General features: G+C 48.2%; 1 protein-coding gene across 1 annotated transcript in view; it reads right to left on the bottom strand.

The window, feature by feature from the left end:
• GTF2A1 (general transcription factor IIA subunit 1) overlaps positions 1-17,906 on the bottom strand; it is a 58,704-nt gene that overhangs the window by 10,744 nt on the left and 30,054 nt on the right. Inside the window, exons 3-7 of the mRNA XM_068254440.1 lie at positions 15,942-16,158; positions 13,155-13,219; positions 6,582-6,657; positions 3,347-3,480; positions 697-999 (exon numbers count right to left, since the gene is read on the bottom strand). Of these exons, the coding sequence (XP_068110541.1) occupies positions 697-999; positions 3,347-3,480; positions 6,582-6,657; positions 13,155-13,219; positions 15,942-16,158 (795 nt within the window). The remainder of the gene's footprint in view (positions 1-696; positions 1,000-3,346; positions 3,481-6,581; positions 6,658-13,154; positions 13,220-15,941; positions 16,159-17,906) is intronic.

Below are 17,906 nucleotides of genomic sequence, written 5' to 3'. Positions count from 1 at the left end.
TATCCCACAGCTCTGGGCTATACTGGGAGGAGCCTATCCCACAGCTCTGGGCTATACTGGGAGAAGCCTATCCCACAGCTCTGGGCTATACTGGGAGGAGCCTATCCCACAGCTCTGGGCTATACTGGGAGGAGCCTATCCCACAGCTCTGGGCTATACTGGAAGGAGCCTATCCCACAGCTCTGGGCTATACTGGGAGGAGCCTATCCCACAGCTCTGGGCTATACTGGGAGGAGCCTATCCCACAGCTCTGGGCTATACTGGGAGGAGCCTATCCCACAGCTCTGGGCTATACTGGGAGGAGCCTATCCCACAGCTCTGGGCTATACTGGGAGAAGCCTATCCCACAGCTCTGGGCTATATTGGGAGGAGCCTATCCCACACCTCTGGGCTATACTGGGAGGAGCCTATCCCACAGCTCTGGGCTATACTGGGAGAAGCCTATCCCACAGCTCTGGGCTATACTGGGAGAAGCCTATCCCACAGCTCTGGGCTATACTGGGAGGAGCCTATCCCACAGCTCTGGGCTATACTGGGAGGAGCCTATCCCACAGCTCTGGGCTATACTGGGAGGAGCCTATCCCACAGCTCTGGGCTATACTGGGAGGAGCCTATCCCATAGCTCTGGGCTATACTGGGAGGAGCCTATCCCACAGCTCTGGGCTATACTGGGAGGAGTCAGAAGTTAGTTATCACCTCCTCCACTTGGCCATCCTCTCCATCTTTCTCTTTGTCCTCCTCTTCCTCCTCATCGTAGTCCTCATCCTCGTCCTCATCCTCTTCGGAGGAAGTGTCTCCAGCGCCATCTACCTGCAGGACGAGAGGCGCTTGCTGCTGCCCCTGCTGGGGCTGCTGGGGGTTGGCGACAGTGAGTTGCCCCTGGGGGGGCTGCGGGGCAGACACAGTGGTCGGTATGACTTGGGTCTTGTTGCTGGCGAAGAGGATCTGCTGTGGCTGGATGATGACGCCAGTCTGCTGAGAGAGTCCTCCGGGGAAAACCTGCCAGAGAAAGAGGAGGGTAAATCATGCTTATTAATACATGCATAGTATAAAGAGGACCTGTCATACACACTGCATGCGGATAGGAAGTTCCCTCTCCTGTGTGCATTACTATAATGTCCGGCCAGTAAGCATTACATACACGTCACCGTGACATAATTTTCCAACCAGAACATCACTCATCTGCCTCTTTATATTGTCAGGTGCAGAGAGGCGAAATTTCATTCATGGAAGATCTTTATTGCTGCGCTTTACCCCAGATGCTCCACTAGGGGGCAGTCACATTACACTAATAACCCTAGCTTGTGTGTAAAAATGAATGCAATTGTATGCCGCTTGGTCCTGAGCCAGCCAAAATTAGGAGGCATTGCCTCCAATTGGCCTAAATCTGCTGCATACATTTTGTATGAAATTTGCATGCAAACTGGAATGATTTGGACCTCACTGATGTATTGACAGATCCTTCTGATCTTATGGCGGCTGCACTATGTGGTCAGTGACACATTCTCTACATTTTCCTATGGAGAGTCCACCAGGGGGCGGTAAGGCTCAGGCATACGGGGGTCAGTTCGCAAGCAGCCAGCGGCAGCACGCAGGAAAGTGGTCCCTTGCTGTATGTTTGGGGTCTCGAGTAGATGTGTCACCACCATAGGCTTCTCTAGGAAAACGCATTTGCTTATCTGAAAACAAATCGCGCAGGCTGGGACTGCGTTGTAGTAAGCGGATTGGAACGATTGGATCCATTAAAGGATACCTTCTTTCTAATCAAATTCTAAAAATTGTGCGTGCGGGAGGTGCGCATAGGCTTTCCGCACCTCTCGTTTTCCCGGCGTCTGCCTCCGCTCGTCCACTACTGCTGTTTACCAGGTCCTGGTCGGAGCGGTCAGCACTCTTTGACCCGAACATACTGCGCTACACATGCCCAGTATGTCTTCTTGGGCAGCTTGTGACTGTGCTCGCCGGGGGATCAGTGTGCTGTGTGCGCGATGACATATTCGGCGCAGTCACAAGCATCCCAAGAGGACACACTGTGCAGCGCTGTATGTCAGGTCAAAGGGCGCCGACTGCTCAGACCAGGTCAACGGCAGCAATATCGGGCGAACGGAGGCAGACGCCGGGCCGCGGGAGGTGCTATAAGCCTATGCGCACCTCCTCACATACACACAGGGTGCCATTTTTAGAATTTCATTTGGACTAACGTATCCTTTTAAAGCAATCAAATGTAAACTGTTCCTATACTTAAAGTGAACCAGAGACTAAGCACCCTTATGTATTTTACCATATATATCAGTGGGAACATTATGGAAAACACCTACCCTGCTTTCTTGTTTCATCCTTCACTGCTCAGCCTGCTTGTTATCAGCCCTGATAAAATCCCCGCCAGAGCATTGTCATTGCTCAGGAATCATCATAGCTGAGTCATTATAGCAGAGCCAGAAGGGGGCAGGCTTGGGATTGAAAAGACATAAGAAAAGACAGACTCAGCTATAATGATTCCTGAGCAAAGCCAGACAATGCTCAGGCAGGGATTTTATCAGGGCTGATAGAAGCAGACTGAGCAGTGAAGGATGAAGCAGAGAGCAGGGTAGGTGTTTTCTCGAATGTTCCCACAGAGATATAGAATATAATATATATATATATATATATATATATATATATATATATATATATAATGAAAAAATACATGAGGGTGTTTTTGTCTCTGGTTCACTTTAATATAGGATTCATTTGTGCACCCGTCACTCTGATGATCTCCTTTCTGTAAACCTGCGTCTTTGCCTCAAGTGTGGTTCGAGCCTAACGCTTTCTCCAAATATTCCATTACGGGCGTGTAACTGGCCACTCAATGTCTGTCCATTCAAAGCTAAGTGCTGCATCGCTTCTGTGTGAGTCAAATGCAATGCGTTTGCCGAACGACGGGAACCGATGCCAAACGAACCTCTGCTCGTTTGCAGAGAAGTATTTAGTACCGGCTAAACGCAACGCTGCCAAAAGCCAGTGTGACCCGAGCCTAAAAATACCATCAGTAGGAAGGGGTAGTAATAGGTCTGCCCTACGGTCTTTTGGGGTACTCGCATTTCATTCTAAAGTTTGTCTTCCATGACAGAGAAAAGAGCCGCATGCCACTCATCCCTTTAATTACTGCAATGTATGAATTATACAGGTCTCAGGGCTAGCTAGATGCAGTTTAAACACTGATTTTATGTAAGTAACCCCAGAACCTGCATACCTTAGATATGTGTACAGGGAATAGGTTGCTCATCACTCACGGGAAACAACCCACCAACCCAGAAAAATCACAAGACAAGTGAATTATAACAGAGAATAATAGGACTTGATACTCCACCTGCTGGATGACAGGCGCCTGCACGCCTCCGGGCTGCATCTGTGGGATAACTTGCTGCTGCAGGACCATCTGCTGCTGGGGCTGGAGAATATACTGAGCGCCATTCGCGGCTCTCACCACCTGTATCAGCTGACCTGCAGCGAGAAAATATGGGAAAATGCTTAACGGAGAACACACACTTACTGCATATGTTACATTGACGGGACATACGCTACACGCAATACGCTGCAGGGAAGGGACATACGCTGCACAGACGCGGCATACGCTGCAGGGAAGGGACATACGCTGCACAGACGCGACATACGCTGCATGGACGGGACATACGCTACACGCACTACGCTGCACAGACAAGACATACACTGCACAGATGGGACAAATGCTACACGCAATACACTGCAGGGAAGGGACATACGTTGCACAGACGCGCCATACGCTGCACAGACGCAACATACGCGGCATACGCTGCACAGACGCAACATACGCTGCACGTACGGACAATACGCTGCATGGACGGGACATACGCTACACGCACTACGCTGCACAGACAAGACATACACTGCTCAGATGGGACAAACGCTACACGCAATACACTGCAGGGAAGGGACATACGTTGCACAGACGCGACATACGCTGCACATACGCGGCATACGCTGCACAGACGCAACATACGCTGCACGGACGGGACATACGCTGCACGGACGGGACATACGCTGCACGGACGGGACATACGCTGCACGGACGGGACATACGCTGCACGGACGGGACATCGCACAGACTGGACGCACACTGCATAGACGGGACATACACTGCACGGAGAGGACATACAGAGGGGACATACACTGCACGGACGGGACATACACTGCACGGACGGGACATACACTACATGGACGGGACATACACTGCACGGACGGGACATACACTGCACAGACGGGACATACACTGCACAGACGGGACATACACTGCACAGACGGGACATACACTGCACAGACGGGACATACACTGCACAGACGGGACATACACTGCACAGACGGGACATACACTGCACAGACGGGACATACACTGCACAAAAAGGACATACAGACGAGATATACACTGCATGGACGTGATACACACTGCACGGTCGGGACATACAGAGGGGACATACACTGCACAGACAGGACATACAAAGGGGACATACACTGCATGGACGGGATACACACTGCATGGACGGGACATACAGAGAGGACATACACTGCACAGACAGGACACACAGAGGGGACATACACTGCATGGACGGGACATACACTGCACGGACAGGACATACAGAGGGGACATACACTGCACGGACAGGACATACACTGCACAGACGTGGCATACGCTGCACAGACGGGACATACGCTACACTCATTATGCTGCACGGACAGGACGCACACTGCATAGACGGGACATACACTGCACGAAGAAGACATACAGAGGGGACATACAGAAGGGACAAACACTGCACGGAGAGGACATACAGAGGGGACATACACTGCACGGACAGGACATACAGAGGGGACATACACTGCACGGACAGGACATACAGAGGGGACATACACTGCACGGACAGGACATACAGAGAGGACATACACTGCACGGACAGGACATACCCCGCACAGATGGGATGCACACAGCACGGACAGGACATACATCGCTCGGACAGGACATACAGAGGGGACATACACTGCATAGACGGGACATACACTGAACGGAGAGGACATACAGAGGGGACATACACTACATAGACGGGACATACATTGCACAGACAGGACATACAGAGAGGACATGCACTGCACAGACAGGACATACAGAGAGGACATACACTGCATGGACGAGACATACAGAGAGGACATACACTGCATGGACGAGACATACAGAGAGGACATACACTGCATGGACGGGACAACCACTGCACGGACAGGACATACAGAGGGACATACACTGCATGGATGGGACATACATCGCACGGACAGGACCTACAGAGGGGACATGCACTGCACGGACAGGACATACAGAGAGGATATACACTGCATGGACGAGACATACAGAGGGGACATGCACTGCACGGACAGGACATACAGAGAGGATATACACTGCATGGACGAGACATACAGAGGGGACGTACACTGCACGGACAGGACATACCCCGCACAGATGGGATGCACACAGCACGGACAGGACATACATCGCACGGACAGGACATACAGAGGGGACATACACTGCATAGACGGGACATACACTGAACGGAGAGGACATACAGAGGGGACATACACTACATAGACGGGACATACAGAGAGGACATGCACTGCACAGACAGGACATACAGAGAGGACATACACTGCATGGACGAGACATACAGAGGGGACATACACTGCATGGACGGGACAACCACTGCACGGACAGGACATACAGAGGGACATACACTGCATGGATGGGACATACATCGCACGGACAGGACCTACAGATAGGACTTGCACTGCATGGACGAGACATACAGAGGGGACATGCACTGCACGGACAGGACATACAGAGAGGATATACACTGCATGGACATGACATACAGAGGGGACATGCACTGCACGGACAGGACATACAGAGAGGATATACACTGCATGGACTGGACAACCACTGCATGGACGGGACATACACTGCACGGAGAGAACATACAGAGGGGACATACACTGCACGGACAGGACACAGCCCGCACAGATGGGACACACACAGCACGGACGGGACATACAGAGGGGACGTACACACCACAGACGGGACAACCAATGCATAGACGGGGCATACACTACACAGACAAGACATACAGAGGGGACATACACTGCACAGACAGGACATACACTGCACAAACAGGACATACATCGCACAGACGGGACACACTGCATAGAAGGGACATACCACGCACAGATGGGACGCATGCAGCACGGACAGGACAGAGGGGACATACACTGCACGGACGCGGGGGGACACTCCAGACGGACGGCCATACTCTGCACGGACAGGACACATACTGCATGGACATTGGATGCATATTTAGGCTGTATGTGCTATAGACCAGCAGATCTGCTTGTACAGTTGGATAAATGTCTCTATATTTAAGCTGTATCTGTGCTATAAACCAGCAGATGTACACTGCAGGTATTATGGCCTTTTAGGGCTATCTGCTAGTAATGACCACATTTGCCAGACATGATTAATGAGCATCACTTACCGGAATTGGTGATGAGTTGCTGGACTGGCGTCACACCGGCGGGCAACGCGAGGGTAGCTGCTGTTGCGGCTGCACTCTGTAGAGAGACAGTTATGGAAACTGGTCAGAAGTATTCCTTTATTATCAGAGGTTTCCAGGCCTGATCTGTGTTATCCAACATGGGTCACAGGACTGAGGGTGGCAAGGCGATGGCCAGTCTGAGTCAGAGGGGCAGACTTATCATAAACCAGCAGCTGCTCACACTGGTCAATCAAAATCCTTGATCTATAAGTGGTATAGGGGTTATTACGCTACAGGCGAGGAGGTCACATGATATTAGTGGTATAGGGGGGTTATTAGGCTGCAGGCGGAGAGGTCACATGATATAAGTGGTATAGCGGGGTTATTAGGCTGCAGGCAGGGAGGTCACATGATATAAGAGGTATAGAGGAGTTATTAGGCTGCAGGCGGGCAGGTCACATGATATAAGAAGTATAGCGGGGATATTAGGCTGCAGGCAAGGAGGTCACATGATATAAGTGGTATAGTGGGGTTATTAGGCTGCAGGCGGGGAGGTCACATGATATAAGATGTATAGCGGGATTATTAGGCTGCAGGCGGCGAGGTCACATGATATAAGATGTATAGCAGCACGGTGGCGTAGTGGTTAGCTCTCTCGCCTTGCAGCGCTGGGTCCCTGGTTCGAATCCCAGCCAGGGCACTATCTGTAAAGAGTTTGTATGTTATCTCCGTGTCTGCGTGGGTTTCCTCCGGGCACTCCGGTTTCCTCCCACATTCCAAAAACATACAGATAAGTTAATTGGCTCCCCCCAAAAATTGGCCCTAGACTACAGTACTTACACTACATAATATAGACATATGGCAATGGTAGGGATTAGATTGTGAGCTCCTTTGAGGGACAGTTAGTGACAAGATATATATATATATATATATATATATATATATATATATATATATATATATATATATATATGTATATGTATATGTATATGTATATGTATATGTATATGTATATGTATATGTATATGTATATGTATATGTATATGTATATGTATATGTATATGTATATGTATATGTATATATATATATATATATATATATATATATATATATATATATATATATATATATATATATATATATATATACACACTGTACAGCGCTGCGTAATATGCCGGCGCTATATAAATACTAAATAATAATAATAATAATAATAGCGGGGTTATTAGGCTGCAGGCGGGGAGGTCACATGATATTAGTGGTATAGCAGGGTTATTAGGCTGCAGGCGGGGAGGTCACATGATATAAGAGGTATAGCGGGGTTATTAGGCTGCAGGCGGGGAGGTCACATGATATAAGAGGTATAGCGGGGTTATTAGGCTGCAGGTCACATGATATAAGATGTATAGCGGGGTTATTAGGCTGCAGGCGGGTAGGTCACATGATATAAGTGGTATAGCGGGGTTATTAGGCTGCAGGCGGGGAGGTCACATGATATAAGAGGTATAGCGGGGTTATTAGGCTGCAGGCGGGTAGGTCACATGATATAAGAGGTATAGCGGGGTTATTAGGCTGCAGGCGGGGAGGTCACATGATATAAGAGGTATAGCAGGGTTATTAGGCTGCAGGCGGGGAGGTCACATGATATAAGAGGTATAGCGGGGTTATTAGGCTGCAGGCCACATGATATAAGAGGTATAGCGGGGTTATTAGGCTGCAGGCGGGGAGGTCACATGATATAAGAGGTATAGCGGGGTTATTAAGCTGCAGGCGGGGAGGTCACATAATATAAGAGGTATAGCAGGGTTATTAGGCTGCAGGCGGGGAGGTCACATGATATAAGAGGTATAGCGGGGTTATTAGGCTGCAGGCCACATGATATAAGAGGTATAGCGGGGTTATTAGGCTGCAGGCGGGGAGGTCACATGATATAAGAGGTATAGCGGGGTTATTAGGCTGCAGGCGGGGAGGTCACATGATATAAGAGGTATAGCGGGGTTATTAGGCTGCAGGCGGGGAGGTCACATGATATAAGAGGTATAGCGGGGTTATTAAGCTGCAGGCGGGGAGGTCACATGATATTAGAGGTATAGCGGGGTTATTAGGCTACAGGCGGGGAGGTTACATGATATAAGAGGTATAGCGGGGTTATTAGGCTGCAGGCGGGGAGGTCACATGATATAAGAGGTATAGCGGGGTTATTAGGCTGCAGGCGGGGAGGTCACATGATATAAGAGGCATAGCGGTGTTATTAGGCTGCAGGCGGGGAGGTCACATGATATAAGAGGTATAGCGGGGTTATTAGGCTGCAGGCGGGGAGGTCACATGATATAAGAGGTATAGCGGGGTTATTAGGCTGCAGGCGGGGAGGTCACATGATATAAGAGGCATAGCGGTGCTATTAGGCTGCAAGCGGGGAGGTCACATGATATAAGAGGCATAGCGGTGTTATTAGGCTGCAGGCGGGAAGGTCACATGATATAAGTGGTATAGCGGTGTTATTAGGCTGCAAGCGGGGAGGTCACATGATATAAGAGGCATAGCGGGGTTATTAGGTTGCAGGCGGGGAGGTCACATGATATAAGAGGTATAGCGGAGTTATTAGGCTGCAGGCAGGGAGGTCACATGATATTAGAGGTATAGCGGGGTTATTAGGCTGCAGGCGGGGAGGTCACATGATATAAGTGGTATAGCGGGGTTATTAGGCTGCAGGCGGGGAGGTCACATGATATAAGTGGTATAGCAGGGTTATTAGGCTGCAGGCGGGGAGGTCACATGATATAAGTGGTATAGCGGGGTTATTAGGCTGCAGGCGGGGAGGTCACATGATATTAGAGGTATAGCGGGGTTATTACGCTACCGGCGGGGAGGTCACATGATATTAGAGGTATAGCGGGATTATTAGGCTGCAGGCGGGGAGGTCACATGATATTAGAGGTATAGCAGGGTTATTAGGCTGCAGGCAGAGAGATCACATGATATAACAGGTATAGCGGGGTTATTAGGCTGCAGGCGTGGAGGTCACATGATATAAGAGGTATAGCGGGGTTATTAGGCTGCAGGCGGGGAGGTCACATGATATAAGAGGTATAGCGGGGTTATTAGGCTACAGGCGGGGAAGTCACATGATATAAGAGGTATAGCGGGGTTATTAGGCTGCAGGCGGGGAGGTCACATGATATAAGTGGTATAGCGGGTTATTAGGCTGCAGGCGGGGAGGTCACATGATATAAGTGGTATAGCAGGGTTATTAGGCTGCAGGCGGGGAAGTCACATGATATAAGAGGTATAGCGGGTTATTAGGCTGCAGGCGGGGAGGTCACATGATATAAGTGGTATAGCAGGGTTATTAGGCTGCAGGCAGGGAGGTCACATGATATTAGAGGTATAGTGGGGTTATTAGGCTGCAGGCGGGGAGGTCACATGATATAAGTGGTATAGCGGGGTTATTAGGCTGCAGGCGGGGAGATCACATGATATAAGTGGTATAGCGGGGTTATTAGGCTGCAGGCGGGGAGGTCACATGATATAAGAGGTATAGCAGGGTTATTAGGCTGCAGGCAGGGAGGTCACATGATATTAGAGGTATAGCGGGGTTATTAGGCTGCAGGCGGGGAGGTCACATGATATAAGAGGTATAGCAGGGTTATTAGGCTGCAGGCAGGGAGGTCACATGATATTAGAGGTATAGCAGGGTTATTAGGCTGCAGGCGGGGAGGTCACATGATATAAGAGGTATAGCGGGGTTATTAGGCTGCAGGCGGGGAGGTCACATGATATAAGAGGTATAGCGGGGTTATTAGGCTGCAGGTCACATGATATAAGATGTATAGCGGGGTTATTAGGCTGCAGGCGGGTAGGTCACATGATATAAGTGGTATAGCGGGGTTATTAGGCTGCAGGCGGGGAGGTCACATGATATAAGAGGTATAGCGGGGTTATTAGGCTGCAGGCGGGTAGGTCACATGATATAAGAGGTATAGCGGGGTTATTAGGCTGCAGGCGGGGAGGTCACATGATATAAGAGGTATAGCAGGGTTATTAGGCTGCAGGCGGGGAGGTCACATGATATAAGAGGTATAGCGGGGTTATTAGGCTGCAGGCCACATGATATAAGAGGTATAGCGGGGTTATTAGGCTGCAGGCGGGGAGGTCACATGATATAAGAGGTATAGCGGGGTTATTAAGCTGCAGGCGGGGAGGTCACATAATATAAGAGGTATAGCAGGGTTATTAGGCTGCAGGCGGGGAGGTCACATGATATAAGAGGTATAGCGGGGTTATTAGGCTGCAGGCCACATGATATAAGAGGTATAGCGGGGTTATTAGGCTGCAGGCGGGGAGGTCACATGATATAAGAGGTATAGCGGGGTTATTAGGCTGCAGGCGGGGAGGTCACATGATATAAGAGGTATAGCGGGGTTATTAGGCTGCAGGCGGGGAGGTCACATGATATAAGAGGTATAGCGGGGTTATTAAGCTGCAGGCGGGGAGGTCACATGATATTAGAGGTATAGCGGGGTTATTAGGCTACAGGCGGGGAGGTTACATGATATAAGAGGTATAGCGGGGTTATTAGGCTGCAGGCGGGGAGGTCACATGATATAAGAGGTATAGCGGGGTTATTAGGCTGCAGGCGGGGAGGTCACATGATATAAGAGGCATAGCGGTGTTATTAGGCTGCAGGCGGGGAGGTCACATGATATAAGAGGTATAGCGGGGTTATTAGGCTGCAGGCGGGGAGGTCACATGATATAAGAGGTATAGCGGGGTTATTAGGCTGCAGGCGGGGAGGTCACATGATATAAGAGGCATAGCGGTGCTATTAGGCTGCAAGCGGGGAGGTCACATGATATAAGAGGCATAGCGGTGTTATTAGGCTGCAGGCGGGAAGGTCACATGATATAAGTGGTATAGCGGTGTTATTAGGCTGCAAGCGGGGAGGTCACATGATATAAGAGGCATAGCGGGGTTATTAGGTTGCAGGCGGGGAGGTCACATGATATAAGAGGTATAGCGGAGTTATTAGGCTGCAGGCAGGGAGGTCACATGATATTAGAGGTATAGCGGGGTTATTAGGCTGCAGGCGGGGAGGTCACATGATATAAGTGGTATAGCGGGGTTATTAGGCTGCAGGCGGGGAGGTCACATGATATAAGTGGTATAGCAGGGTTATTAGGCTGCAGGCGGGGAGGTCACATGATATAAGTGGTATAGCGGGGTTATTAGGCTGCAGGCGGGGAGGTCACATGATATTAGAGGTATAGCGGGGTTATTACGCTACCGGCGGGGAGGTCACATGATATTAGAGGTATAGCGGGATTATTAGGCTGCAGGCGGGGAGGTCACATGATATTAGAGGTATAGCAGGGTTATTAGGCTGCAGGCAGAGAGATCACATGATATAACAGGTATAGCGGGGTTATTAGGCTGCAGGCGTGGAGGTCACATGATATAAGAGGTATAGCGGGGTTATTAGGCTGCAGGCGGGGAGGTCACATGATATAAGAGGTATAGCGGGGTTATTAGGCTACAGGCGGGGAAGTCACATGATATAAGAGGTATAGCGGGGTTATTAGGCTGCAGGCGGGGAGGTCACATGATATAAGTGGTATAGCGGGTTATTAGGCTGCAGGCGGGGAGGTCACATGATATAAGTGGTATAGCAGGGTTATTAGGCTGCAGGCGGGGAAGTCACATGATATAAGAGGTATAGCGGGTTATTAGGCTGCAGGCGGGGAGGTCACATGATATAAGTGGTATAGCAGGGTTATTAGGCTGCAGGCAGGGAGGTCACATGATATTAGAGGTATAGTGGGGTTATTAGGCTGCAGGCGGGGAGGTCACATGATATAAGTGGTATAGCGGGGTTATTAGGCTGCAGGCGGGGAGATCACATGATATAAGTGGTATAGCGGGGTTATTAGGCTGCAGGCGGGGAGGTCACATGATATAAGAGGTATAGCAGGGTTATTAGGCTGCAGGCAGGGAGGTCACATGATATTAGAGGTATAGCGGGGTTATTAGGCTGCAGGCGGGGAGGTCACATGATATAAGAGGTATAGCAGGGTTATTAGGCTGCAGGCAGGGAGGTCACATGATATTAGAGGTATAGCAGGGTTATTAGGCTGCAGGCAGGGAGGTCACATGATATTAGAGGTATAGCGGGGTTATTAGGCTGCAGGCGGGGAGATCACATGATATAAGTGGTATAGCGGGGTTATTAGGCTGCAGGCGGGGAGATCACATGATATAAGTGGTATAGCGGGGTTATTAGGCTGCAGGCGGGGAGATCACATGATATAAGTGTTATAGTGGGGTTATTAGGCTGCAGGCGGGGAGGTCACATGATATAAGTGGTATAGCGGGGTTATTAGGCTGCAGGCGGGGAGGTCACATGATATAAGTGTTATAGTGGGGTTATTAGGCTGCAGGCGGGGAGGTCACATGATATAAGTGTTATAGTGGGGTTAGAGCTAGGAACTGGTCATGTGACATGGACATACATGAAGTGTGTGGTGAAGTCTGCAGTATTTTTACACATATAAATGGATAGAAGAGCGTGGACCATACCATTCCTTGGGGAGTCATGTGCTGGATCAGTTTGGAATCGTTGCTCGGAATCAGCACTTGTTGAGCTGCAGGAATACAGGAGAAAGGAAAACGTGTTTCAGAGTCTAGTGTTTTCAATCAATGGGACAATATCTGTTGCTGTTTAAACTCATGAGATAATGAATTGTAGGTGTAGTACCAATGCTAAATAGAACATTAGTAACATAAAAAGGAGTCTGATGTCTTTTTATTCAGTTATAAGTGGACCTGAACTCCTACACAGGACAGAAGGAAAACAGAGTAATGCATCCTGTATGTATTTAGAGAGTTTAGCCTGTTTAATTCCCCCCCCCCTCATCTGTGACTAATTGCAAGTTGTAATTTAATCTCTGTTGTGTCCGCTCAGAAATCCCCTTTGACACAGCAGAGCACCCAATTTTTAAACACAGGATGTTAACCCTATGTCTGCTCCAAGAAAGCACACACTGCAGATTTATTGCAGGATTAGTATCAGCTGTAACAAAAATGTTTTTCTTTAAAGGTTATTATGCTGTTGCGTATCTTCAGGTCCACTTTAAGGACTGAAATCTTAAGACCGAATTCTACTGCAGCTATGACAGTCTGGTGTAAAATCTGCTTCATTCAGCTGCTAAACAATCAGCAGTAATGACCCTTTCGGACTCTTCAGCATTAAAAACTTACCAGCAGTGTTTCCTCAGGCCAGAAACAAGTATTTTGCCACTCTATGTGACATGGGACTGAATTACACCGTGGCTGCCTCATTTACATAGATAACAGAACTTGTTTTTCAACACTTGAGGATCAGGAAAACAGAGAGGCCAGACAATGTAGGAGGACTAGTTCAATGTGTACTTATGTTTATCTCACCAGGTCACGTCACTTCAGGTGTGTGTTATGTGTGTGTGTGTGTTATGTTATGTGTGTTATGTGTGTGTGTGTTATATGTGTGTGTTATGTGTGTGTGTGTGTTATATGTGTGTGTTATGTGTGTGTGTGTGTTATATGTGTGTGTTATGTGTGTGTGTGTGTTATATGTGTGTGTTATGTGTGTGTGTGTGTGTTATATGTGTGTGTGTGTGTGTTATATGTGTGTGTGTGTGTGTGTGTGTGTGTGTGTGTGTGTGTGTGTGTGTGTGTGTGTGTGTGTGTTATATGTGTGTTATGTGTGTGTGTGTTATGTGTGTGTGTGTGTGTTATGTGTGTTTGTTATGTGTGTTATGTGTGTGTGTTATGTGTGTGTGTTATGTGTGTGTGTTATGTGTGTGTTATGTGTGTGTTAGTTATGTGTGTGTGTGTGTGTGTGTTAGTTATGTGTTTGTGTGTGTGTTATGTGTGTGTGTGTGTTATATGTGTGTTATGTGTGTGTGTGTGTTATATGTGTGTTATGTGTGTGTGTGTGTTATATGTGTGTTATGTGTGTGTGTGTTATATGTGTGTTATGTGTGTGTGTGTTATATGTGTGTTATGTGTGTGTGTGTTATATGTGTGTGTTGTGTGTGTGTTATATGTGTGTGTTATATGTGTGTGTGTATGTGTGTGTTAGTTATGTGTGTGTGTGTGTTATGTGTGTGTTATGTGTGTGTTATGTGTGTGTGTTATGTGTGTGTGTGTTATATGTGTGTGTGTTATATGTGTGTGTGTTATATGTGTGTGTTATATGTGTGTGTGTATGTGTGTGTTATGTGTGTGTTAGTTATGTGTGTGTGTGTGTGTGTGTGTGTGTGTGTGTGTGTGTGTGTGTGTGTGTGTTAGTTATGTGTGTGTTATGTGTGTTAGTTATGTGTGTGTTATGTGTGTGTGTGTTATGTGTGTGTTATGTGTGTGTTATGTGTGTGTGTTATGTGTGTGTTATGTGTGTGTGTTATGTGTGTGTTATGTGTGTGTTATGTGTGTGTGTGTTATGTGTGTGTGTGTTATGTGTGTGTGTTATGTGTGTGTGTGTGTTATGTGTGTGTGTGTGTTATGTGTGTGTGTTATGTGTGTGTGTGTGTTATGTGTGTGTGTGTGTGTTATGTGTTATGTGTGTGTGTGTGTGTGTTATGTGTGTGTGTGTGTGTGTGTTATGTGTGTGTGTGTGTGTTATGTGTGTGTGTGTGTGTGTGTTAGTTATGTGTGTGTGTGTGTGTTAGTTATGTGTGTTATGTGTGTGTGTGTTATGTGTGTTATGTGTGTGGTGTGTGTGTTATGTGTGTGTTATGTGTGTGTTATGTGTGTGTTATGTGTGTGTTATGTGTGTGTTATGTGTGTGTTATGTGTGTGTTATGTGTGTGTTATGTGTGTGTTATGTGTGTGTTATGTGTGTGTGTGTTATGTGTGTTATGTGTGTGTGTGTTATGTGTGTTATGTGTGTGTGTGTGTGTGTGTTATGTGTGTGTGTGTGTTATGTGTGTGTGTGTGTTATGTGTGTGTGTGTGTTATGTGTGTGTGTGTGTTATGTGTGTGTGTGTTATGTGTGTGTGTGTTATGTGTGTGTGTGTGTTATGTGTGTGTTAGTGTTATGTGTGTGTTAGTGTTATGTGTGTGTTAGTGTTATGTGTGTGTTAGTGTTATGTGTGTGTTAGTGTTATGTGTGTGTGTGTGTTATGTGTGTGTGTGTGTTATGTGTGTGTGTGTGTTATGTGTGTGTGTGTTATGTGTGTGTTATGTGTGTGTGTGTGTTATGTGTGTGTGTGTTATGTATGTGTGTGTTATGTGTGTTATGTGTGTTATGTGTGTGTGTGTGTGTTATGTGTGTTGTGTGTGTGTGTGTGTATATACAGTCAGTCTGTAGGAGTGGGCGGGGCATACCTTGGTGCGTGGCGGGGATGAGGACTTGCTGTGTGGTGGTTGGGTGGGCGGTGGTTTGTTGGTGGTGCTGTTGGTGGTGGTGGTGCTGCTGGACATGGTGGGGCGGAGCATGATGCTGCTGCTGCTGCTGCTGCTGCTGACTCTGTAGAAGGAGTTGTTGCTCTTCTGAATGGAATCCATCTACCGCCTTGGACTGCATCAGCTTATTCTCCCAGAGCTGCAAATAAATACACAAAATTTGTCAGCATAACTACAAGTACCAGCATGCCCTGCAGAAACACTCACCTGACACACTCACTTCACTATCAGTACAAACACTAGAAATCATCTCATTACAAAGTTATTGCTCCCAAAGTCAATACGCCAGTGTTTGGCCGACGTGGGAGGGCTAAACTACCTATTTTACTGCGTCTCTCAGGGGTTCTCTGCACTCCTCAGTTCCCAGCTCTGCATGTATGTCTTATACATTATTAGGGCCTCTGTGTACCCCACCCTTGGAATCTTTATTGTATAAAGTACAGTAGTGCCAAAAAAGAAAGTATATGCAATTATATGATACTGTATGTGGTGAGGCTGAGGGAGATTTCTATGGAGTACAGCTACAGACTGGCACAGAAAACAGAATGGTTTACATGTAAATATATATTTTTACCTTTAAATCCAATTTACAGCTGTGGCACCTCCCCATTTATTGCTCGGGACCGAATATAGTATTTACATCAGTTTTACCCCATCAGTACCAGCGGTCTCTGGCCCCTTAAAGGGACACTGTAGGGGGGGGGGGGGGGGGGAATGAATTGAACTTACCCAGGGCTTCTAACGGTCCCCCACAGACATCCTGTGCCCGCCCCACTACTCACTGATGCTCCGGCCCCGCCTCCGGTTCACTTCTGGAATTTCAGACTTTAAAGTCTGAAAACCACTGCGCCTGCATTGCCGAGTCCTCGCTCCCACTGATGTCACCAGGAGCGTACTGCGCAGACACTGACCATACTGGGGCTGCCCAGTAGGCTCCTGGTGACATCAGTGGGAGCGAGGACACGGCAACGCAGGCGCAGTGGTTTTCAGACTTTAAAGTCTGAAATTCCAGAAGTGAACCGGAGGCGGGGCCGGAGCATCGGTGAGCGGCTGCACGGGCACAGGATGCCTGCGGGGGACCATTAGAAGCCCCGAGTAACTTCAACTCATTTTCACCCGACCCCCCTACAGTGTCCCTTTAAGGACCAGATACTGCTGGTACCAGAAAGCGGCTCCATCCGACCAATTGCTGCACTGAATGGCTGTAACCGCCGTCCACCCGTCTCCTCAGGCCACCCACTCTGCCATCTCTATGACGGCAGAGCTCTGTGGCCCGGTCAGGAGCTGCTTTCATTGGCTCCTGACCATGTGATCATCATAAGCCTACGAGAGTTGATCACATTGATGACAGGGTCAGGAGCCAACGAAATAGTCTCCTGACCGTCTCACGGAGCTCTGCCTTCATACAGACAGCAAGTCAAGTGAGCTGCGGTGGGGAGAGAGCAACAAGAACGCAAGGCGACGTTGAGGTGAAATCTACGCCCTGACAGGAATAACAGGATCAAAACAGGGTGTAGATTTCAATCAGCGCCGTCCGGAAGCGGGTAAAGACCCAACATGAGAAAGATAAACAAACAGTGAGATTTGTGAGCAACCACTGCTACCTTATTGTAAGCTGGGAAGATAACATGCTAAAACAGTTGTGACTGGAAAATCTATTACAATAATAAATGTGGGTTAAAAGCTACTTTACATTTGGCAGTGGTGGTTGGTCAGGAGCATCTCTACCAATAACCTAGCGTGTGTACCACTGCTCCAATAAAATGCAAAAAGATCTTTTCTGTTCTCTCCTTACTCCACCTGCGAAAAGCTGGTCCAGTGACCTCCCCAGCCTCATTCAACTGGGCGCACTGCCCTGGCTTATTTAGATAGGTTGCCCACTCTAAG

This window comes from Hyperolius riggenbachi, chromosome 9, assembly GCF_040937935.1.
Source record: "Hyperolius riggenbachi isolate aHypRig1 chromosome 9, aHypRig1.pri, whole genome shotgun sequence".
Classification (NCBI taxonomy): domain Eukaryota; kingdom Metazoa; phylum Chordata; class Amphibia; order Anura; family Hyperoliidae; genus Hyperolius; species Hyperolius riggenbachi.
This window is presented reverse-complemented; position numbering and strand designations above follow the sequence as displayed.